Source organism: Periplaneta americana, chromosome 2 (assembly GCF_040183065.1).
Source record: "Periplaneta americana isolate PAMFEO1 chromosome 2, P.americana_PAMFEO1_priV1, whole genome shotgun sequence".
Taxonomy (NCBI): domain Eukaryota; kingdom Metazoa; phylum Arthropoda; class Insecta; order Blattodea; family Blattidae; genus Periplaneta; species Periplaneta americana.
Window position 1 is genome coordinate 28452545 of NC_091118.1, and position 26001 is coordinate 28478545.

At 34.6% G+C, this 26001-nt stretch overlaps 1 protein-coding gene across 2 annotated transcripts in view; it reads right to left on the reverse strand.

The window, feature by feature from the left end:
• The window catches only part of LOC138691309 (ubiquitin-conjugating enzyme E2 W), an 83454-nt gene that overhangs the window by 50440 nt on the left and 7013 nt on the right, over window positions 1–26001 (reverse strand). Inside the window, exon 1 of one of the 2 annotated variants that reach the window (XM_069813176.1) lies at window positions 2065–2259. The exons of the other annotated variant lie outside the window; for it this stretch is intronic. Within the exon in view, the coding sequence (XP_069669277.1) occupies window positions 2065–2070 (6 nt within the window). The 5' untranslated portion in view covers window positions 2071–2259. Of the gene's footprint in view, window positions 1–2064; window positions 2260–26001 lie in introns of those variants that run through there. 2 annotated transcript variants of the gene reach the window in all.

The following is a 26001-nucleotide window of genomic DNA, read 5'->3' on the forward strand; positions in this document are numbered from 1 at the left end:
TATTTTGTTGTGATTCCCCATTATCGGGCCATAAGAATAAGCTGCGTAGTGAAGATGTGGTGGTGTCGCTATAGGAAGCTTTTCTCCGACATTGTCAGTCAGTAGCTGGAAACATTATTTACGTTAAGACATGTGTATATTAGCCTCTTAAGATGCCTATAATCAAATCGAGTTTAAGATTGCGTCTTGAGCAATATGTAGATGAATTTAAAAACATTTTTACTACCGACGGAAAAGTGTTATTTTGCCAGCCATGTGGTAAATCAGTAAGTGCAGATCAGAGCTCTCAGGTAACCCAACATTTGTCTGGAAACAAGCACATTGCCGCTGCTTCACGTGTGCATTCACGGCAAAACAGTGGATATAAAAAATGTGTAAAGTTGCTCAAGTATTGGAGAGTGTGTCTGAAGGTAAAATTGATGGTGTAGGTGTTTGTGATATTGCTCTCTTTAAATATGCACGTCTGACGTCCTGTGTTGTGGAAAGATCGTTTTCACAGTATGTCGTTGTTCAGAGATAATCGGCATGTATTTGTGATGGAGAATTTGGAAATTACCTTTGTTGTTCACTGCAATTCTCGACCAACTACTAGCAACTGATACTCAATTGTGATTGGTGAGTACCTAGTAACTTTTTTTTTCAAGCTAAGTAAGGTATTTTTGTCATATTAAAAAAAAAATATTTTTTCTATTTTTAGCAAATATTTTCGTACTTTTTATATCTATACTAATAATAAATCTGTAGCCGAAATTTTTCTGGTAATTTTCGATTTTCCAAAAATAATTGGTCCTAACATATATAATTAACCACCCTGAAACCGAAAATCGCTTTTTTGAAATTTTTGTTTGTATGTCTGTCTGTCTGTCTGTATGTATGTTTGTTACCTTTTCACGCGATAATGGATGAACGGATTTCGATGAAAATTGGAATATAAATTATGTTCGTTGTAACTTAGATTTTAGGCTATATGGCACTCAAAATTCATTTAAAAGGGGGGTTATAAGGGGACCTGAATTAAATAAATCGAAATATCTCGCTTATTATTGATTTTTGTGAAAAATGTTACATAACAAAAGTTTCTTTAAAAATAATTTGCGATAAGTTTTATTCCTTGAAAAATTTTGATAGGACTGATATTTAATGAGATAAATGAGTTTTAAAATTAAAATAACTGCCATCTAAGGCCGTATAATGAATTAAAAAACAAATGACTTCGTCTATAAGGGGCCTTGGACAGCAACAATCGAAAGCTATGAAAAATAACCTACAGAGAATGTTTCTGTGTCTGTATGAAGTAATATCGGAAGCTAAATTAACCGATTTGTATAATTAATTATTATTTCACCATTGGAAAGTGTAGTTTCTCTAGATGGACATAATGCTATAATGTTATTACAGTAACTTCTGATATAATATAATATAATATAATATAATATAATATAATATAATATAATATAATGTAATATTATATAATATAATTTAAGTTATTGAAGGGTTCAGAACCATAGTGGGCCAAACGCCATTTACTGAATACGTAGAAAACAAGGGTTAAAATTAAGTTATTACCACAATTCAATGGAAACCTATAACAAGTAAAATAAAGTTTACACATTAAATCTAAATGATGTCAATGTTTATTAAACTATGGTTGCATGTAATAAAAATTAGAAACATGTTGAAGGAATTGTCATTGCACCAAATGAGTGGTCTCTGGAACAAAATGATCGCATTTTAATTATTTGGATGCAATTTAAATTAAGTAACATATTAAACGATTTATCCTTCTATCAAACACGAATGTTCCCTGGATCAAATGTCGTATTTTAATTATGTAATTACTTTATATTTATTTCTAACGGGTGCAGCGGAGCGCACGGGTACGGCTAGTAAAAAATAAATATATTTACATTTTTTAGCACATAAAAATCCGCTCCCTACTTATCACATTCTTAATCGCGCCCTTGGACTGGGCTTCGAACTCGCGAACATCCGATAAAACTGCATGCATGGTAATCGTTCGACCACACAGAGAGACTGTAAATTGGATAAATTTGTCAAACTCACCTCCATGTTTGTATAATGCTTCTTTTCATACCTTCACAGTCACGTTGTCGAGGTTTCCTGTCGTTTCTAACTATTGCACAAGCTAAGAATAACGAATTCACGTTTTGATGTAAGCCGCATATTGCCTTGAAACTAGGATTAAACACATGACAAACGCCACGCGCGCGCTACGGAATTCTCTGCAACTTATCCGGCTTCACTCACTGAACACAGAGCACTGAAGGTTGACGTTACGTCGCGTGCAGACAACGCCGTCACGCTGACCCTAGCAACGCGTCTATTGAGTAGGAACTGTTTGGATGTGACAAACAAGTGACATGAGATTTGAGGAAATCTCTACGATTACGTGTAACGAGTATACAGAATTAGCATAAATAAATACAAACTGCTGTAAGAATTGTGTCTAATAAAATGAATGAAATAAACTATGAATAACATATCTCCTGGCCTAGTTGCCTCATAAATGGTGCCTTCTTGTATCACTTGTGAGGTTCAGACTTGTCTTCGGACAGTTGACTAAACAACAATCAGCTTATGATGTAGTAGTAATAGTAGTAGTAGTAGTACTGTCTTCCTCCGACGAGTTTAGTGCTGGGACCTGAGGTATTCTTGCCATTGGTGCGGGGGGGGGGGGTTGCAGGTAGATTCTTTTGTTGCTACAGCCAAGCCGAGCCGAGCGGAGTGGGAAGTATTAATCGTCCAAAAATATGCAGTCTTCAGTCTTCTCCCTGATGTTAGCTATGTTAATATTATATGAATTAATCATTAAATATTTCACCGTTACACGTCATTTTTAAGGAAACATACTGTGGAAAATTTTTGGTTTTATTCTATTGGAATTTTAGAATATGTGTGATTGGTATCGTGAAAAACAGATTCCTACAATGTCATGCGAAAATCATTTGTTGGTGATATCTTAAAATACAAAATCAAGTAGTTATACTGCTCAAGTGAGTTCAGCAGTACAGTATATTTGAATTGATTACTTTATAAATTTAATTCAATTCTACTAATCACTCAATTTTATAGTATGATTCTTCTTTTAATTTATATTATTGTAGTTGTATTATGATTTTTTAAATTAATTTTATTGTATTTGTATTTCTGGTGGTGTGATGGCCTTAACTTCACCAAAATAAATAATAAATAAGCAGTAAATAAATGAATAATAAATAAATAAATAACTTAAATAAATAAATACAATTTTCTACAATACTTTCCTTCTCTAAACACGGAAGTACGAATGGTTGTATCTCTATCTCGCCAAAAATACGTCAGAAAACTAATAGGCATACTGCTCTCGTAAATTGGGCGAATGTTTTCAGTATGATTGTACTTCCTTCCAGACTGCCGCTTTCACTGTCCCCTCCCACTCCAGTACCGCGCTAGACTAGTCGGAACGGCATTCCTCTCAGCACTAAACTCCTCAGAGGATGACAGTAGTAGTAGTAGTAGTAGTAGTAGTAGTAGTAGTAGTAGTAGTAGTAGTACTCAGCACTAAACTCCTCAGAGGATGAGTAGTAGTAGTAGTAGTAGTAGTAGTAGTCACAGTCTAATAGATACAGTCACGCAACTCATACGTATAAAATATGCCAACATTTGACAGCTGGCGCGACAGTACCCCTCTAGCGGCAGGCAAGTTAAAAGTGTGCACACGACATATGATAACACATCAGAAAACGGGTTTTGCGTAATTTATTTTATATTTTTATGCTATACAATATGTGTATATGGTTCTTGTTAATTCTACTTTAGAATCCTGGAAGAATTTCACACGCAGTTAATCTACAAGTTTCAGAAGCTGGGAATAAACGTAATTCTTTCTGCTCCTTACAACTGAATCATGACCCTGATCACGTATCATGGTTTGAAATAATATAATTGTTTGTACGTGGACGGTTAATTCAATTCATTCCTAAATATATTTATAAACCATTGGAACTCTATATTTCCTGTGAGAAGAGTCAAAATTGTAGGGCATATCTCGTAGGGTACATCGCGTGGTGAACTCCTCTCCCTATTTCCTGAGAAATTAACTATTTTTCATACCGCAAATTGGGGTAAACTCGGCCGCTGAGGTAAACTTAAAAATAAAAAAGGAGGAGATTTAAACCTTAATTTGACAGACATTGATTTATGAAGTTCATTATTTTTTAATTATTATTTTGAGTCGCTAATAGTGCTGATATTATGGTTTAAATTTTTATGGAAAGTTTACCGCATTTTACATTACATTTCCAGTTTTCACACATAAGCTTAATTGTAACTTACCCTACCTATATAATACGTAATTTACATGCACTTACTGTTATTATGACGTAGGTGAGAACAAATGAATACACAACCTTGTTGAAAAAATTGTAACTTCAATTAACTCAGAAAATGTAGGCCTAATTTTATTTTCAGAGCAGAAGTGGTGTAAGTCAAAAATGAGTAATGATTCTGTAAATTACAGCGCAAAGTAGCAGTTAATATTGAATTTATTTAAAGTATTAGTAGTCAGTGAATAGCACGAAGGATATATTAATTGCTACTTTGCGCTGTATTTTACAGAATTTTTACTTTAAACCTCATTACCTACTTTTGACTTATACCACTTATGCTCTGAACGGCTCAAATAATAACTGGTAATGTAAAATCAATAATAATAACAGTCATGCAAATTATTACAGAAAAGATTGCTTTTTATATTAAATTTAAAAAGGCTCTTTTATTTCTTGAGAACTTAATACGTCTGCCATATGAATTTACACCAACACATCAGAAATTTATCGACACAGTCTGGATTTATTCAAGAAGTGAATATTTTGCAAAAGGATTACTATACTCCATGAATTCTTGCAAAATTAACACCATGATACCTACTTGAATGCTATATAACATTCAACTTTTGAAAAATATAAAGAAAAAAACACGAATACAAAAATTATGGAATTACTTGCATTAAAAACTGTAGATATATTATCCAAAATAGGAATGGGTACACATTTACACATATGATCTCTGCAAAAAAAATAATATACTGTAACAGGTATTTACTTTGTTTTTATTTAAACTGTCCTTCCTGACATACAAATAGGTAACTGATAAGTAATAAATGTTTTATAGAACACAATACGTAGGCTACCTACAACGTGGATTATTGGTTATGACTGAGTTATGGTTTTCTCTTGGTCTTTAGGGAATCTGAAGAACGACAAATTCGGAGATTTAAACTTGTTGTTACTGCAATTTTCGTCATTGCACGCATTGCCTTTATTCCGACGCATGATTAAAACGTTATTATAACATCTCGCATCCCTTTAAAGCACGTGGTGGCTGTATCAACCCTATGACCAGTGCCTTGCCTGCCGCTTGGGCGCTAGTGTCGCGAATGTTGGCAAAAAAAGTGTTGAAGTTGCGCGACTGTATATATTAGACTGTGGTAGTAGTAGTAGTAGTAGTAGTAGTAGTAGTAGTAGTAGCACAGTCTAATAGATACAGTCACGCAACTCATGCGTATAACCCTAGATCATATATGGTATAACATATGCCAACATTTGACAGCTGGCGCGACAATAGCCCTCTAGCGGCAGGCAAGTTAAAAGTGTGCACACTACATAATATGATAACACATCAGAAAACGGGTTTTGCGTAATTTATTTTATATTTTTATGCTATACAATAAGTGTATATGGTTCTTACTAATTCTACTTTAGAATCCTGGACGAATTTCACACGCAGTTAATCTACAAGTTTCAGAAGCTGGGAATAAACGCAATACTTTCTGCTCCTTACAACTGAATCATGACCCTGATCACGTATCATGGTTTGAAATAATATAATTGTTTGTACGTGGACGGTTAATTCAATTCATTCCTAAATATATTTATAAACCATTGGAACTCTATATTTCCTGTGAGAAGAGTCAAAATTGTAGGGCATATCTCGTAGGGTATATCGCGTGGTGAACTCCTCTCCCTATTTCCTGAGAAATTAACTATTTTTCATACCGCAAATTGGGGTAAACTCGGCCGCTGAGGTAAACTTAAAAATAAAAAAGGGGAAGATTTAAACCTTAATTTGACAGACATTGATTTATGAAGTTCATTATTTTTTAATTATTATTTTGAGTCGCTAATAGTGCTGATATTATGGTTTAAATTTTTATGGAAAGTTTACCGCATTTTACATTACATTTCCAGTTTTCACACATAAGCTTAATTGTAACTTACCCTACCTATATAATACGTAATTTACATGCACTTACTGTTATTATGACGTAGGTGAGAACAAATGAATACACAACCTTGTTGAAAAAATTGTAACTTCAATTAACTCAGAAAATGTAGGCCTAATTTTATTTTCAGAGCAGAAGTGGTGTAAGTCAAAACTGTGTAATGATTCTGTAAATTACAGCGCAAAGTAGCAGTTAATATTGAATTTATTTAAAGTATTAGTAGTCAGTGAATAGCACGAAGGATATATTAATTGCTACTTTGCGCTGTATTTTACAGAATTTTTACTTTAAACCTCATTACCTACTTTTGACTTATACCACTTATGCTCTGAACGGTTCAAATAATAACTGGTAATGTAAAATCAATAATAATAACAGTCATGCAAATTATTACAGAAAAGATTGCTTTTTATATTACATTTAAAAAGGCTCTTTTATTTCTTGAGAACTTAATACGTCTGCCACATGAATCTACACCAACACATCAGAAATTTATCGACACAGTCTGGATTTATTCAAGAAGTGAATATTTTCCAAAAGGATTATAATACTCCATGAATTCTTGAAAAAATTAACACCATAAATCCCTACTTGAATGCAATATAACATTCAACTTTTGAAAAATATAAAGAAAAAAACACGAATACAAAAATTATGGAATTACTTGCATTAAAAACTGTAGATACATTATCCAAAATCGGAATGGTTACACATTTACATATGATCTCCGCAAAACAATAATATACTGTAACAGGTATTTACTTTGTTTTTATTTAAACTCCCCTTCCTGACATACAAATAGGTAACTGATAACTAGTAAATGTTTTATAGAACACAATACGTAGGCTACCTACAGCGTGGATTATAGGTTATGACTGAGTTATGATTTTCTCTTGGTCTTTAGGGAATCTGAAGAACGACAAATTCGGAGATTTAAACTTGTTGTTACTGCAATTTTCGTCATTGCACACATTGCCTTTATTCCGACGCATGATTAAAACATTATTATAACATCTCGCATACCTTTAAAGCACGTGCTGGCTGTATCAACCCTATGACCAGTGCCTTGCCTGCCGCTTGAGCGCTAGTGTCGTGAATGTTGGCAAAAAAAGTGTTGAAGTTGCGCGACTGTATATATTAGACTGTGGTAGTGGTAGTAGTAGTAGTAGTAGTAGTAGTAGTAGTAGTAGTAGTAGTAGTAGTAATAATAGTAGTAACTGAATTGAATTTAACGGAGTGGGGCACTATGGCCCAGCACTGCGACCTGTTGCTATTGCGCTAACCCTCTGGTGACGCATTCCCAAACCCACACCGGCTGACTACACTAAGGTTCTCTGTGTACCCAGGTTTCGAGCAGGCAACCCCACCCGTCCCTAGGCCAGCTCCCTCCGTGCGTGGCCAGCCGGCGTTCGGGGAATGCTATGAAATGATGACGAAATGGAGAAATGGTGACGGAATGATGTAAATGCCTAATTTGGGGAAAAACGGGAGAACCCCGGGAAAACCCCCAACTACGACCTTGTCCGCCACAAGTGTCACTATAAAAAATCCCAATTTTTTCAATGAAAAAATCCCAGACGTAACCGGGAATCGAACCCGGGCCGCCTGCATGACAGTCTGAAGGTCTGACCATTCAGCCACCGCAGATAATAATAATAATAAATAGGAATTTGACTTCCTCCGTGATCTGGTACACAGAGTGCTGACTTCCAGATCTGGAGGTCCCAGGTTCGATTCCCAGGCTCAACTCTCGTGGAATTTTCCTCGAAGAAGAAAAGTTCCCTGGGTGTCTAGCGTATGGAAATTTGTACGAATGTGAGTGTGATTGCGAGTGTGCTGGGTTATTAATTAACCAATCTTCAAGATATAAAATGCAAATGAGCCGTTCAGAGCAGAAGTGGTGTAAGTCAAAATTGAGGTTTTAAGTAAAAATTCTGTAAAATACAGCGCAAAGTAGCAATTAATATGTCCTTCTTGCTATCCACTGACTACTAATAGTTTAAATAAATTGAATATTAATTGCTTGTTGCGCTGTATTTTACAGAATGTTTACTTTAACCCTCATTACCCATTTTAGACTTACATCACTTCTGCTCTGAACGGCTCAAATATTGCAATCAGGACCGTCGGGCAGAAACCTGAACACACGCTTCATCTTCACATTGTTGATACGTAACATTACCACTTATCACAACCAGAAAGCACTAATAGATGCTAGAGAGTTAACAATGAATGAATGAATGAATAATAATAATAATAATAATAATAATAATAATAATAATAATAATAATGTAAATGAATGCAGAATTTCCTGCACAGATCTGTTGTGAATATGTGTGCAAAGTTTAGTTACTCTAATTGTAGCCGTTCAGAAAATATCTTATTTCAAGTAAGTTAAAATGTAAAAACTCTAATTTGCCATAAAAACACTTTGAGGTATATAATATGCATTCTGAATATAATAACCACTTATATGGCATAAAATGAATTTTTAACTCTGAATACAGACATCGCGATGAAATGTGTTGTTTTTTTTTTCTAATGCCAGGCGTTTGACAATAAAGTCATTTGACCTCTTGTACTCCAATATTTTTCAAAGATATTATCATGACCAGCCACTGAAGCACAGATTTTGAGGTGTTCCGAATCCATTTCTTGGTTTGAGTTGCACAATGGGCAGTTAGGGGACTGATATATTCCAATTCTATGCAGGTGTTTGGCCAAACAATCATGGCCTGTTGCCAATCTAAATGCAGCTACAGACGATTTTCGTGGTAAATAGGGAATTAACTGTGGATTTTGATGCAGAGAGTTCCATTTTTTCCCTTGGGATTGTGTTATCAAATTTTGTTTGTTGAAGTCTAAGTATATAGATTTAATAAATCTTTTCACAGAGTAATTACGTAGATTTAGTAACAGGTCTGTAAGTAGCAGTGCTGCCCTTCTTTGCTAAAGCATCCGCATTCTCGTTTCCCAGGATTCCACAATGGGAGGGTATCCATAGGAATACAATTCTTTTATTGAGTGATATTAATTGAGAGAGCATTTTAGTTATTTCTGCTGTTTGAGATGAAGGTGTTTGTTTAAAGACTATTGATAGAATAGCTGCTTTGGAGTCTGTCAATATAACTGCATTCTTAAATTTATTGATGTGGCATAGAAGATTCCTGAGACTTTCACTTATTGCAACGATTTCTCCATCAAAAGTTGTTGTTCCATATCCAAGAGATCTATAAAGTGAGAAGAGATAGCACGTAACACCTGCACCGGCACCTTGTTCTCTGGAGATCAAGGATCCGTCGGTGTATAAATGAAGCCAGTTTTGTGGAGGGTACCTAATATTAATTGTGTCTAAAGACAATTGTTTCATTATTTCAGTGCTTACTTCTGATTTCAGTATTTCTTCTGTTAAATTTAGATTATATTCTATGTTTAATAGAGTTAAAGGGTTTGGTTTAATTTGTAAGTTTTCTTTTAAATTCGCGATGAAATGTTCACTACAGCATTTCTCAAGAAACCGTAGATTTTTTGGCACCATATTTAAAATTGGACAAAACTCAGAGCATCTCCTTAAATACAGTTTTTACTCGTTTATTAGATCCCCCCTCGCATATAAGACCCCCTCTGCTTTAAGTGCAAAACGAATTTTTATAAGAGAAACAACTTCTTTCTTTGGCTGTTTATCCCCAAACTACTTAACGATTAGCACGTCTGACCGTGAAACGAGCAGGCCCAGGTTCAAATCCTGGTTGGGGCACGTTACCTGGTTGAGGTTTTTCCGAAGTTTTCCCTCAACCAATCGAAGCAGAATTTCTGGATAACTTCTGGCGTTAACTCTCGGATTCATTTCGCCATCATAGTTACACTTCCCCTTTTTCATCATCTCTCCGCTTGCTCCGATGAAGTTTTCCTGCAGAATGCCGCCGAATTTGCACCTCGTGGTTATGTGGTCATTCGTTGTTGGTGATAGTGCTATGCATAGTGGGCTCTCCACCATTCCATCCCGTGTAGTACAATGGGCTCACTCAAGCGGCCTGCGTGCGAGGACAGTCCCAATACGTGCCCTCCTCTGAGAGGGGACTAATAGATAGACTCTCTGTCCTGTCAGACTTTCCATTGTCACAGCACAGATATAGATGCAAATTCTCTTTCTTCTTCTACTGACGGTATCGGTTTTCGCAATTGTACTTCCGAAGTCAGTCATTTAGAGAAAGAGATCAGTGTCAGCGATGAATGTAAAAATAAGCAACAAGCCCTATTGTTATTTAACTTCAAAAACTTCATTTATGCAATCCTAGCATTAAAATATGCTTGTTATGACGCTATAAATTGTGCACAATTGGCTTAATTCTGGCACTGGTATCAGAAAAGGTTACCTAGCAACTAGTATTCCATAACGTCATCACCGCCTTCACAACACAATTTTATACAACGTACCTGTAAGAAAAAACTTCAAAACAAAAAAATAATATTGTCTTAGAAACGGTTACCTAGCAACCATGCAATATATTATGTCATAACATTACATTTTGTAAATTTATAATAGTTTTATTTTTACATATTTTAATGCTTAGCATAAAACGTTGTATGTAACACGTGTATAATCTTCACTTTCTTCCTGATAAATTAAAATTAATCCTTGTACAAACACTCGCGATGTCACACTTCGACTACTGCGATATTACAATTATTAAGTAACCTAAATGCAAATTTGAGCAGCAGGCTACAACGTGTGCATAATGCGTGCCTCCGTTATATTTGTAACATTCGTAAGTATGACCATGTTTCCCCGTCTTTCCAAACTCTGTCTTGGCTAAGGCTAAGCGATCGACGAGCCCTGCATTCTCTTGTTCTCTTATTTCAAATTCTGCGCACCGCTACCCCAATACATTTGGCTTCTCGTTTTCAAAATTTATCCGCATATCATCAGCTAAGTACAAGATCTCATCAGAACAATTTACTCATTATACCCTACCACAAGACATCTTTATATTCTTCATCTTATACAGTTTCAGTTGCTAGAAATTGGAACTCGCTACCGAGTGATGTAAGGGGTTGTTGGACAATAACTTCATTTAGGTCAAAATTACATAAATTCTTACCGGTACTTAACAAATTAATTGCTGATTAATATTTATTACATATTATAATGAAACTAACATCTGTCCATTCCTATTATTATCATTAATTTCTCTAAATAGATTTACAAAACCTCTAATGGCAATTACATTAATATTCTCATTATAGAAATATATTTTAGATTTATATATCTTTTTCTCCCTGTAACATAGTTCTAGTAAACTTATATAAAATTAATTTTCATCATTTTACTAGCTATCTCAAATATTAAATTAATTATAATTGATTGAATTAAATTAGCTCATAAATTAAGTTACTACTTTACCTTATAGGTTTATCTAAATTTAAATAAATATGTAGTCTACTAGTCGTTAAAACTGAAGAATATTGCTGGAGAACCTTTTAAGTGTAGTGTAAATATTGTTAGTATAAATATGTATTGTATTGATTAAGGCTGGTTGAGTGGAAGAGAAGGCCTTATGGCCTTACCTCTGCCAGCGAAAATAAAACTATTATTATTATTATTATTATTATTATTATTATTATTATTATAAACACTAGTGAAAATTAGCGCACTCGCGTCGTGTCATAATTACCAACATTATACACTAGTTACATACATTACTATTCCTTACTGATTTTTTACATATGAGCATATGAGACCACTCTATACTTTTTACATAAAAAATAGGAAAAAGTAAATACGATGATAATATTAAATGTATTCTCCTTGTATCTTAGGGCCGTATTCATAAACGAGACTTTGGAGGAAGACTTCCCAAAGTCGACTTTCGTAGTAAAGTTTAACTTTGTTAAAAGTCCTATTCATAGACAATACTTCTGAGACTTTGACTTTGGCTTTGGTAAGTCGAGATTTGACGATCTTGTTCTAATTTTGGCAATCAAAATCACTGCCTTCTAAACGAATTAAATTAATAGATAGTTGAAATAGAGTAGGTATTGCAACAATCAAAGCCATCTTTTGAGTCACAAATCAATGAAACAATTGAACATCGGTACATGTTAAGCAATTGTTAATAGTTCTTGCAGATTTACATAAGAATAGGCCTAATAATATTATTCGAGGGCTTATTGTGAAACTAACGTAAGTACAAAAATTGACATTTTTAGGTCTTTACACCAATCAATAATAATTTGTTCTTCTACCTGGCCACAAAAAATCGTAATTCAGTTCGAACAGTCTTGTATATAACACAATTCATAACTACAAAACATGATGGTATAGTTTATCTGAAATAGTATTGCCTGTTAAGAATTTTGTTGTGAATAAAACATCTATTGTAGTTACGTTTGTTTCACATTAAGCCATGAAATTATTTCATTGTAAAATAATTTTGTTGTGAAGATATGGAAGATAAGATTCCACCAATGACAGACTATGAAAGAGACATATTATCCTGCTGACAGTTGGCAGATTTACTCCCTGCATGTCTACAGAAATTACTTAAAAATTATCTGAAATCAATATGCAGAGAACATTATTATGACGACTGCATTTCCAACTGTATAACCTATCCTCTATAGCAGTGATCGCCAAAAGCTGTGTCGCGACACATGCCCCTGCCTCCACTCAAGCGTAACCATGGCATCATACCCCCCACCCTCTGTTTACAGTCTTCACTTCGATATAAGACAAGACATTTAACAGCAGCGGACGTACATATGTAACGTTACAAGTGTGTAGGATACTATGTTTCGATGACTTTTCCAAAACAGAAAACAGATAATATGTAGAAACTTAATTTTAAGGAGCATGGGAGTAAAAGTACTTCTTTTGTGCGGATGGCAAAAATATTAGTTAATTCGTTGTAAAATTTTAAATGATGTATAAAAGAACAATGTACGTTGTCATTATTCTTCTTGATATAAAGACTACCACGCCCTTACCTGTAATTTGAATATTTCATTAATAAACGAAAAATAAAAATTATCGGCTTCTATGTCTTAATCGGGGTAAAATACTTCGACTTTTTTTTCGACGTATGTAGTGTAATTTGAATATTTGATTAATAAATAAACATTAAAAAGTATCGGCTTCTATGTCATAATCGGAGTAAAATACTTTGATGTTTTTTTTTAAGTATGTAGTATAATTTACAATTTCGTGACCAGCCTGGTACGTTTGTCTAATTTCAAATATCTGCTGATGTAGAGTACACGTTCTTTTTATGGTAAATAAGAAAATATATTTTATTTTATTAATAATACAAAAATAATGAATAGAAGGATAAAAGTTAACACCGAAAAAGATGCGTGTAGTTAATAAGTAGAAGTATATTATATTGTTTTTGTTTTCTGGTCACAGTCTGTCTCTGCACTATTATTCCCTGCATTACCTGAGGAGATACCCACTCCACCCTCTCCCTGCGATAGTGGTGTGCGGGTTGCATTTCTATTACGTCACACTTTCGTGGTGTTTGGCAACCACTGCTCTATAGAATTCAATAGTAAAAATCAATATTAAGCTATTAATCCTTACCTATAGAGTAAAATCGCGATAAAATAAATTTTATTATTTATTAGTGGAACAGATTATTCATCAATGAAAGTTGAAACATGACGAGGATATTTAATACTGTCTGTTTATCAAATCTGTATCTTGATTTGAATTTATAATCTATAATAATACGCTGAGGAACATGAGCAGCTTTAATTTTCTCCTAGATGTCTTCAATATTCTCGGCAAATTCAACAATTTTCCAAATATCAGCCATTTTCCTTTTGTCCACGAACGAAAGTCAAAGTCAAAGTCTAGATTTTCGGCGACTTCGAAGTAAAGTCACGATTGAAGTTTACTTTCTTCAAAGTGTCGACTGTGAATAGGAAAATGGTGACTTTGTACTTTCCAAAGCCAACTTTGGTCCAAAGTCTCGTCTATGAATAAGACCCTTAGTAATCTCTACAGTTTAAGATGTTAGAAAGAGTGTAATAACAAATTACAAACTCGTTATATATTTTAACAGGTTATTCAGCGACGCTGTATCAACTTGTTGGTTATTTAGCGTGGTGAAGTTGGTGATAGTGATATGAGGCTGAGAATTCGTCATGAAATGACTTGACAGTCGCCTTCAGTTAGGGAAAACCTTGTAAGAAACCCAATCAGACCAAGTAGAACTTCGCAACCACACCCGAATGGAGTCTCTGATCAGTAGGGAAACGTGCAACCGCTTTACTTAATAGCTTATGCCGGTGACTCACTGTCTTAAAGGCAGAAGGTTACGAACGCATACAAAAACTACAGTGTGATCCGTTTGGGTATAGATAATATTAATTTAAGTAGGAAAAATTTCTTGCTGGTTATATTATGATTAAAAGATGGGAGTTTCCATATATTATGACAATCAACAATGGGACAAATGAAAATCGTACTATGGCTACTATAGGGACATCATTTTATTTTTACTAACATTTCCAATATTAACCTGGCTATACCTTTGGAGTAAGGGAAAAACCGTTTGCTACCCCCTTCCACGACTGGAGTTCGAAGATACTGGCGTAATATATAAATAAATCACTTTACTAGGTATAGGAGGGAAGAAAAGTAGTTAATCCATTTACGTAAACTAGAAAATATCGCGTTTTTCAGTTTGATAATTTTCATTATAGGTTTTTGTTTAATCAAAATACAGTACTGTATTGACAATAAGTGTTTTTACTCACGAATTGAGCTATCCATTCGGACGTATATATTATACTGTCTACAGCACATTAGCGTACTATATAGCGAATGAAGTTAAATTGAAAAATAATCATAATATGGATATTTCAACACATTTTTTAAAATAGTGGCCGTTCATTTCGATACAGGCTTCAGTTCTTTTGTGTATATTATCGCACTATAGAATATTGCACCTTATTTCAATTACCAGTTTCGTCCTTCGAACTAGTAACTCATGTTGAAATAATTCTGTACCTACTCTATAAAAGAGTACCTTATGAACTGTAAATTCAATCTTCACTTCTGCCCGATCCGAAAATATACAATTACTCAGACATACTATCTACTGTCCGTCCAAGTGGTCACGTCGCAGGGTCGTAGAAAGGGGGGAAATCACGTGACAGTTAATTACTTAACGAGGCTCTTTTATTTATTTTAAACAATTGTATAATATTACGTAGACGTCCAATTCCTAACAGAAATTGATGTTCTCAGAAGAGAGCTAAGACAGCCCACCCACTAGCATTTACAGAGAGGCGAATAGAAGCAGGTGGGGAAAACCGGGATGCGACGTAGGCAAATGGAAAATATGCAATATTGAAAGTTCTTTCGTCACTGGAAAACGCGAACATATTTTTGGAACGTACTGTTTACTATAACCGTAAGGCTACTGTGACTGTATATGCGGTCGTGGAGGCCGATTGAACTTCATTAGTAGAAGGGGTGAGAGTGAAGTACATTAAAAAACTGAGGTACAATAAAAATTGAAGTAAAAATAAAATGATGTCCCTGTACAAATCAAGAGCGGGCACAATGTGTTCTTTGTATGCTAAATTTGAGAGTGTTAAAAGAGTTCAAAGGGAATTTCGACGTGAGTATGGTGTGCGTAATGTAGCTAAATACGATTCCATAATGTTGTGGTATCGAATATTTGTAGAAACAGGTTCTGTGTTAAAAAAAATGCAAGATGTCGCAGGCGAAACCCAGTACGAGAAGCAGCTATCTCTTGGCTTGGTCCCCAAACTCTCCTCCTGACTTCTTCGTGTAGGGTTTTATTAATGGCATTGTCTATTCACAGAAACCCAGGAACATTGATGATCTGAGAGTAAAAATTACTCAAGCTTTTCAACAAATCACCCCTCTTACGTTACAACGGACAAGGGCTGAATTGCATCACCGTTATGAGTTGTGCAGGGTGCGCAATGGGGGCCATGTTAAGCTCTGAGGAATCTCCCATCTTTCAGTGTTGTATGCACAAAGTTTCAACAGATAAAGTTCAGTAGTAAATGTTTTACGGTGTTTTTATTTTATCCATACCCAATGAATGAAAAAACATGCAGAAACACTTTCGGCAATATCTACCACAAGATTTATGATAGTCATACATAATTTTTATCACTGGATCTTGAAACAATGCTGATTTGAATGGCTTACAGTTGACTTAATTTAGATTATTAACTTTTCCTTTACAATAATTTAATTGCTGTAACAAATCGAAAATACACTTAAGCATAAGATCACGTAGGTACATTACATACTCTTGGTAAACTAACGATGTCATTGGTGCAAAATTTTTACCGATCATACATATTACCTTGTGATAGTGAAACTAAGGTTTTATTTTTCTAACTTGAAAATTAAGTTAGTTTCATAATATTATACATGCTGTGACAATTATTTTTTTCAAACTCTTAAAATTTTTCAATATCACAATACCGACAGATCTTTCTCACATTAAGTAAAATGTGAGTTTCTTATCAGGGACATCATTTTATTTTTACTAATATTTTTAATATTAACCTGGCTATACCTTTAGAGAACCGGAAACACAGTTTGCTACCCCCTTCCACGACTGGAGTTCGATGATATTGGAGTAAAACAGCCGCGGCGAAAATGCGACTCACGAGCACATTGTGGCTCGCAGTGCATTTCCCTTGCTTCCTACCTACAACCCCCACCCTCTCACTCACTGGAGTCAAATTCCGTTCCATGTATATTTGTCTCTGACCTGCGAGTGGCGTATCGTCGCAATGTCTCTTTCGAAACCATGTACCTCTATAAAAACGAAAGTTTCAAGTAGGATGGGAGGATGCAATCTTTTGCTGCCAATATGGTGAGAATATTAAATGTATGATTTGTTCACAAGTATTACGAGGAAAACGGTAGTATAACATAAAACGGCTTTATAAGTTACTACATGTTACTGATGAAACATTAAAAGGTTAAGTGTTGTTGTTGTTGTTATCATCATCATCATCATCATCATCATCATCATCATCATCATCAACAACGCTGTACGTCGAATATTTTTCAGCAGATGTACGAATAATGCGGTTAGATCTTCAATATAAACTCACATATTTACAATGTGATGTTAAATGTAAGATAGATGTAAGGACTTGACAAATGTTGAACTTTTCAAATCTTTGGCAAAAAATTAATATTTGAAGCTTCGTTCTTTCGCTTGCTCTGTTGAAGCCATGTTCGCTACAACTTAGGTTTGTGAAAAATTATTTTCAACAATGAACATAGTAAAAACCAAATTTAGATCACGACTGACAGACAAATACCTTCGTGATCAACTACGACTGGCAGTAAGCGACATAATTCCTGATTTTGAAACTCTGTCGCAGAGACATTCTGAAGACAATTAATTTTAGGTTGTGATAATGTGTCCTATGTTTTTTTGTTCATTTCTTTCTTCGTTACATGTACTAAACATTAGTTTGTAATCTTGTACTCTATATAATTTTATTTAAGAGCTTGACGTAAGGAAAATGAAAAACCGTTAATGTCAGACAGTTGCTTCAGTTCCCCTTCGGGTGTCCGCCTCCCTCCATAGGTGCTATGCACGTTGCAGCTTACACAGTGGCTCGGCGCAAGATAGCATTTTCGCCACCGCTGGCGTAAAACACAAATCACTTTACTAGGTATAGGAGGGAAGAAAAGTAGTTCATCCATTTACGTAAACTAGGAAATATCGCGATTTTGAGTTCGATAATTTTCATTAGGTTTTTGTTTAATCAAAATACAGTACAGTATTAACAATAAGTGTTTTTACTCACGAACTGAGTTATCCATGCGAACGTATTCATTATGCAGTGTATATTATGTCTACAGCACATTAGCGTACAATTTAGAGAAAGAAGTTAAATTGAAAAATAATCATATGAATATTTAAACACATTTTTGAAAATGGTGGCCGTTCATTTCGATACAGGCTTCGGTTCTTTTGTGCATATTATCGCACTATAGACTATTGCATCTAATTCCAATTGCCAGTTTCGTCCTTCGTACTAGTAACTCATGTTGAAATAATTCTGTACCTACTCTATAAAAGATTACCTTACGTACTGTAAATTCAATCTTCACTTCTACCCGACCCGCACAGATAAAATTACTCAGACATGCTATCTATTGTCCGTCCAAGTGGTTATGTCGCAGGATCGTGGAAAGAGGGGAAATCACGTAACAGTTAATTACTTAACGAGACCCTTTTATTTAAGTTATTTTAAACAGTTGTATAACATTACGTAAACATCCAATTCCTAACAGAAATTAATGTTTTCAGAAAATAGCTAAGACAGCCCAGCTTTTACAGAGGGGCAAGCAGAAGCAGGTGGGGGAAATCGGGATGCGACATAGGCAAACGGACAGTAGGCCCTACCTGTGCGAAAATATGATTCAATATTGAAAGCTTTTTCGTCACTGGAAAACGCGAACATATTTCTGGAACGTACTATACTCACTAACTCAGTGCTGTTTACTATATGTGGCCTTGATTCTGTGTGGAGGATAGTTGGAACTTCATTAGTAGAAGGGTTGAGAGTGAAGTACATTCAAAAACTCAAGTACAATAAAAATTGAAGTAAAAATAAAATGATGTCCCTGTAGCTGTATGTACAGAGTGATTCACGAGGATTTACAGTACCTTACGGATCTTATTTCCGAAGACATTCTGAGCAAAAAATGTCATATAAACAGTTGCTCTAGCCTCAATATTTTCAGAGTTATACTTATTTGAAATTCTTTGTAAAATACCATTATTCTTGAGTTTTAAGGGTAAAATAATATTACAGATAAAGAATGAACTATTCAGGAGTATCATTTCTTTAATTAGCTAGTATTCTGAAGCTAAAAATGTGTTGTGAATTCCATAATTGCTTCGTAGAGATTTTTTTAACTAAAAAATTACATTTTCTATCACAACAATTGTTACAAATCACGCCACTCTTGTAAATTCTTCACGACTGTACAGTAGGATGCATAATTAAACTGTAATGAATCAAGTTCTTAAAGTCGTATGAATTGTAACAATTTTTGTGCTAAATGCATAAGAATGAGATCATTTTTAGTTAAAAATTGAAAAACAAAATCTGTACAAAGCAAATGACAACACATATTTAGCTTCAGAACACTAGCCCATTAAAGAAATGATACTTCTGAATACTTCATTCTCTATTTTGTAATATTCTTTTGTGCGAGATCGTGCGTATTTGCTTGCTTTCCGCACAGAACCAATACGCGGTAAGTGTGAAATACCACATTCAGTATTCCCAACGCAACATACATAACAATTTCCCTATTCTTACCGCTTAAGCGTCATATTCATTTTACTGCTATATGCTTTTAACATATTATTTTTAAAGACGTTCAATATAGTAATAATTATAAATTGGAAACTTACCACTGCAATTTCACCTAAATTGCACTGTTAATTATTGTTTTTAAATATTTGCAAAAATTAAGTAAACTCTACAACACCACAAAAGTTACTGCATTTGTAATGCAAGTAACATTACGGAAGCAGTGAAAAAATCAACAAGATTCCAGACTCATCATAGACTGGGGAAAAAAAAAAGACAGACGTATATCACGGCCTGCTGCAGTATAGTAAACACAGAAAACATTTTATAGGAACAATGTTGAAGATAGATATATTTGTTTTCCAAAATTGCCGTCATTGAACAGAAACCAAAATGGAGATTTCATTGCAACTAATTAGAAATTCCTCTTTCAGGTATGTAATAAACGATCTTCGCACAAAATAATGTACGATACACGAGCGGTATGTTTGTTTTTATGTTCTCGGAAATTAAAAAATCTGAACTACGTTTCGCTTTTTCAATCTTTTCCTCGAACATGAAAACGTCAACATACCGCTCTTGTAACGCATATTACTATTAGCATTAAAAGTAAAGAAAAAAAGGTATTTTACAAACAACTTCAAATTAGTTTAACTTTGAAAATATTGAGATTAGGACAAATGTTTACATGATTTTTTCGCTTAGAATGTTTTCGGAAATAGCTCCGTAAGTGACGGTAAATCCTCGTGAATCACCCTGTATATGTAAGGTCTAATAAAAATTTAGGACCAATGAGATCATTAGTTTATCAGGAATTTGTACCTATGTGATCTTATGTTTCAGTGTACTTTCGATTTGTTGCAACAATTAAGCAAAATATTTAGGACAGATGAATAGCCTATATTAAGTGAACTGTATGTCATTCAATTCAGCTTCTTTCGAGATTCAGTGATAAAATTTATGTACGACTATCATTAATACTGTGGTAGATATTGTCAATAGTGTTAGTACATGTTTCGCCATAATTTTTGTATGCGCTCATAGCCCGCTTTCCTTTATATTCCCTGTGGTTTAAAGAGAGCTTACATAAGTAATATTTATTTCAGACTAATCGATTTTTTACTGTACTAACGTAATACAGAAACTGGCGCCCAAGTTCGCGGAGGACGTGCATTAGATAAGATATTCCAGTTACATATCTGTAGTGCTCGGGAAAAGTGGCACAAGTCAAAAATGTTAATTTTACAGGAGAAGGAAAAAGACTGTCTTCACACTGGTTTATGTCGATTTGATTTTCTTCTGTATGAATTATTGTAATGGGAGAAATACTTATGTATTTTTTCCCAAGCGAGCAGATGTTCCGTAAGTTGTCAATAAATTAATAAAAAATGTTTATGGAAACTGACTTATGCCACTTTTCTCAAGCATTGCAGATATAAACAACGAAGGTTGACATAGTAACATAACTGGGGCGAAGTGATTGAATACAGTACAAATATATTATTTTAACTTTTCAGCTGCTTATCTTGAAAACAACCAGTTTGCGAGAATAAATTTCGAATAAACGTTTCTCTTTTGAAGAAGAAAAATAATGACATTAGTTATTTTTCATTTAATGAGGCCAACTTGAGTTTTTTAATAGAAACCCAAATTTTTTTCATCAGATTCTCATTTTACATAATTGAAGCGTTGGGCCGAATAACGGTCTATGTTACAATCTGCTAACTGTGCAGGAGGAACAAAAATGTTACATCGTAATTCCGCTCATAAATTTACTATCGGACGGGCAACATAGACCGTTATTCTATCAATATGTTTTGTACACTAAGCGAAGTATACGACTGTATGTTATTGAAAGTCGCATTACACATCATAGATGTTTGTAACATTTTTAACTGCACAGAAATGCTACTGGGGAATACAGAGAATAAACAGTTTTATACAATCAGAATATTATGAAATATACAAAATCAATAAAAAAAAGTTAAATTATGAACAAAATGATTAGGATAAATTAGGGCCTGTTGGACAGTCGGGCATGTTGGACACTTTGTACTTTAGCGTGTTATCTCGCCACTTGTGGGCACTACATTCTGCTAGAAGTCCATACGGAAGTAGCCCCACTCGTGGCTACTTCCGTCATGGACTTCTAGCAGAATGTGGTGCCCACAAGTGGCGAGGTAACACGCTAAAGTACAAAGTGTCCAACATGCCCGACTGTCCAACAGACCCTAATTTACCCTATGGCATTTATTTTTAAATGCTATAGTATTAATATGAATTAACACCATGTAATTTATTAAAGTTACACTCAATGCCATATTATGAATAAACATACAATATTGATCAAATACAGTAGAACTTGGTTATAGCGACCTCGTTTTGTGCGACACCTCACCTATAACGTCAAATATTCTGTGGTCCCAACTAATTCCCCATAAGACATATGCTTTCCTACCTTGCTTAATACGACAAACGCATATGCATCTACCTCGCATATAACGTCTTTTTCAACCTCAGTTTGGAATACTATTTTCTAAGAACCAAAGTATTTTAAGAAATATTTTGTAGAAATCCGACCCTGACAAATTCTTTACAGTCTCCTTCTGTCATGGACCTCTGGAATGCAGGCGGATTCCCCACCCCATTGTAACCTGCCCGAATTCATGCGGTATTAGACCAGTTTCGAAGGGCGCAGTGAAATTGCAACTGAAATTATGAACATAGAACGTAATTTAGCCCTAGAAAGTGTGTATTGGGCAAGTAGAAGACAACAGAGTAAAATGACTGATTACTTCACTTCTAAGTAAAGTAGTTTGGCGAGTACTGAACAAACTGTTTTAATACAGAATACTGTATTTATAATTCTAGGCCTACGTGTATTTTATTTTTGTTCATTGTAGGCTTAAAAATCAATACATAAATCTAAAATAAGTCTAATTAAGTTTGTTATTTTTCATTTTCCACCTCACTAGATTGATAATGTAAATCTCGGTTACTACGACACTCGTTTATAACAACATAATGTTTAAGGTCCCTTGGATGTCGTTATAACCAAGTTTTACTGTAATAACATTATTATTACAAAATAACTGCAGTATTGAGATGTAGGGACACCATTAAATTAATGAAAGTTGTAACAATAACAAACTAATAAAGGAAATTAAATATTACAATTAAGAAATTGTTGGGGGATGGAATTTGAACTCCTGTACCGAATATTCTGTATCCATCTCAACAGATGGCTTATCTGTTCAATATAATTTGTATTAATACTGAAGACAATAACAATCATAGTTTTTAAATGCTGACTGTAAGAGAGTAATACATTTTAAACAGCTTCTTTCTGGTATCAAGAGCAAGTTATGAGTACATCTCTTTACAAGAATTTCCACAAATCTGTTTCTGAAACGAAATACCGTGATAAAATTCTAAGATAAACTACAGTGGCAAAACATAACATAGACCAACTAACACTAGGTAAAGTGTAAATTAAAATACAACTAATAAAATACTTTAAAAATAACAGACAGGAATTTACATTACTTGGGGGATCTTTCGCACTAACTTTCGACTTCGTCTTCCTTGTTCTATACTCAAAACCACTATCCCTCAGCGACTTTCGTGACACATCTTTCCACTTATTAATATTAATTTGTCTGGATCTTTTTTTTTTCTAATTTATTTAGCCGGTCAATATCTACCGTAAAAATCGTCACTGTCTTGCAGTCGTCCATTTTACGTAATAGATCAACCGAAACCTGATACACAGTTCAAGTACCCAGTATTCGTAAAGAGAACAAACTCCAGTGCAATAACTCCCGATACGATGTAAACAACTGGATACGCTAGAAGTGACTAGTGACATAGACAGTTGTTCCAACCAAGAAATCCATGGTGTAACTCATGTAGAAGCGCCTCTGATACAGATATTGAAAAATAATTTTTGTGACAGCTGTGTAAGGCTATACAGAGCATTATTCCATCAAAAACTCGATTTTAAAAAATTGTAACATAGACCATTATTCGGCCCAACGCTTCAATTTATTTTCGAACGCTTAATTTTTATATAAAAAAACATTTAACAAAACTGAAAAACACTACTACACGACAATACTTTGAAAGACTACCTTCGATTCCTTTTGTTTACCTCTAACATAAAATACTTGTTAGAAGTACACGCGAAATGTAGTTTACCTTTCTGAAGGTTTTATTTAACACAATGCAACATAAGTCGTAGCTAATCGTACTTGCCACCATTTTCAGCTTAAAAAGTCCAACATCACCAAACGAAACAGTTTTCAATATATTCACGGCCACCTATAACAATTAGTTGCTTGCTACATGCTACTGTTGAAAGAAATAACGCACAAAATACCCACCGGTGATTGGTAACTTTCAATTGCTGCATGCGTTCTCAATCTTAATGGAAAAAGGCATGCACAACTGAATAAGTTTCGTTCACTCTTGCATGCGTAAAGTTGAAAGAAAAGTTGAACCGTGTAGATGCCATTGCACTTCTAGAATTATGGTGGAGAATCTACATAAATAGTACTATAATTTTGGGGTCGCGTCAGATGAACATCGCAAATATTTGTTTTGTCATCGTGATTTAGAAAGTGAAGTTGTCTTACGAAGCAATATAACGGAGAGTTTCCGCTATACACGTTTATAGCGACATGAGTCCGTTAACATTCTGAATACAAGCGGGACGATAATTGTGATTATTTAACCTGCTTTTTCAACTACAGAGGATACTCAAGAACGATGAGATGATAATTTTATTGTAACTGTAATTCTTCATTAACGTTCCTTTTAAATTACAGGGAATAGCCAAAGACGACAAGATGGTATTGTAATTATTTATTTAACGCCTCTTTTCAACTATAAAGTAGGTATTTTCAGAGACAAAGTTATTTTCCAATTACGGAGGTAATTCAAAGATGAAGTGATGCCACAGTCTAGTATATACAGTTACGAAGCTTGAGTTGTGAGGGTTCTAGGAACAATAGACTGTGCAGGTACTATTTCGCATTGTCTGTAATGAGGCGATATTAGCGATCCTAGTGGTTAGCAACTATCTATGGATGCATATTTACTACGTATTGAGCTTCGTACTGTATATACTAGACTGTGGTGATACTTGAAAAATGATATTGAGTCATCATCATCATCATAATCATTATTTTGAAATCCCTATTCCAACTGAGAAATTCATCACTTTTCCTAGACATTTTAGAGGCTTTAGCATAAACACACTTTCGTTTTCATAACGAATACACACTTACTTACTTACTGGCTTTTAAGGAACCCGGAGGTTCATTGCCGCCCTCACATAAGCCCGCCATTGGTCCCTATCCTGAGCAAGATTAATCTAGTCTCTATCATCATATCCCACCTCCCTCAAATCCATTTTAATATTATCCTCCCATCTACGTCTCGGCCTCCCTAAAGGTCTTTTTCTCTCCGGCCTCCCAACTAACACTCTATATGCATTTCTGGATTCGCCCATACGTGCTACATGCCCTGCCCATCTCAAACGTCTGGATTTAATGTTCCTAATTAGGTCAGGTGAAGAGTATAATGCGTGCAGTTCTGTGTTGTGTAACTTTCTCCATTCTCCTGTAACTTCATCCCTCTTAGTCCCAAATATTTTAAAGAATACACACACATTCATTAAACCAAAAACAATTGAAAACTCAGACATTCAAATGTAATCATTCTATTTCTATGGAGGCCTATTCTGGCATCGATATATATATTTTTTTTTTCGCATAGAGGAGGAAAATGTAGTAAACACGTCATAATCTCATTGCTGCGGGGGAGGGGGGCGAACTTGTTAAAATTTTCGCAAATTATAGATCTTTACTTTCTAAGTATGTCAGGTCGCCACGGCGGTCCAGTGGCTACAGCGCTGGACTCATGATCCTGTGAACCCGGGTTCGATCCTCGACGTAGCTATCCCTCACTGTGTTGGATACGCCCGTGATTCAGGTAACACAGGGATTTTCTCCGAAAGCTCCGGTTTCCTTGTGGCATTCCAACAAATCTCCTCCTTCATGTTCATCATCATCATCATCATCATCATCATCACTCACTGCATGGCGGGTTAGCGTAGACCAGCTTCCTAAGGAGGCATCCCGAATAACGACTGTGCCGGTAAATTGGTCTACGAAGAGTCAAGTATCCGCAATTAGTAAAATGAGAAAAACAACATTCTGAGTATCATGAAAATATGATTTCCAAACAAAAGAATGGTGAAGTACGGTGATTTTACTGCTGTAATATTTTTATATATATATTTATTATTATTATTATTATTATTATTATTATTATTATTATTATAAAAATTATGGTTTAGTTAACGACGCTCG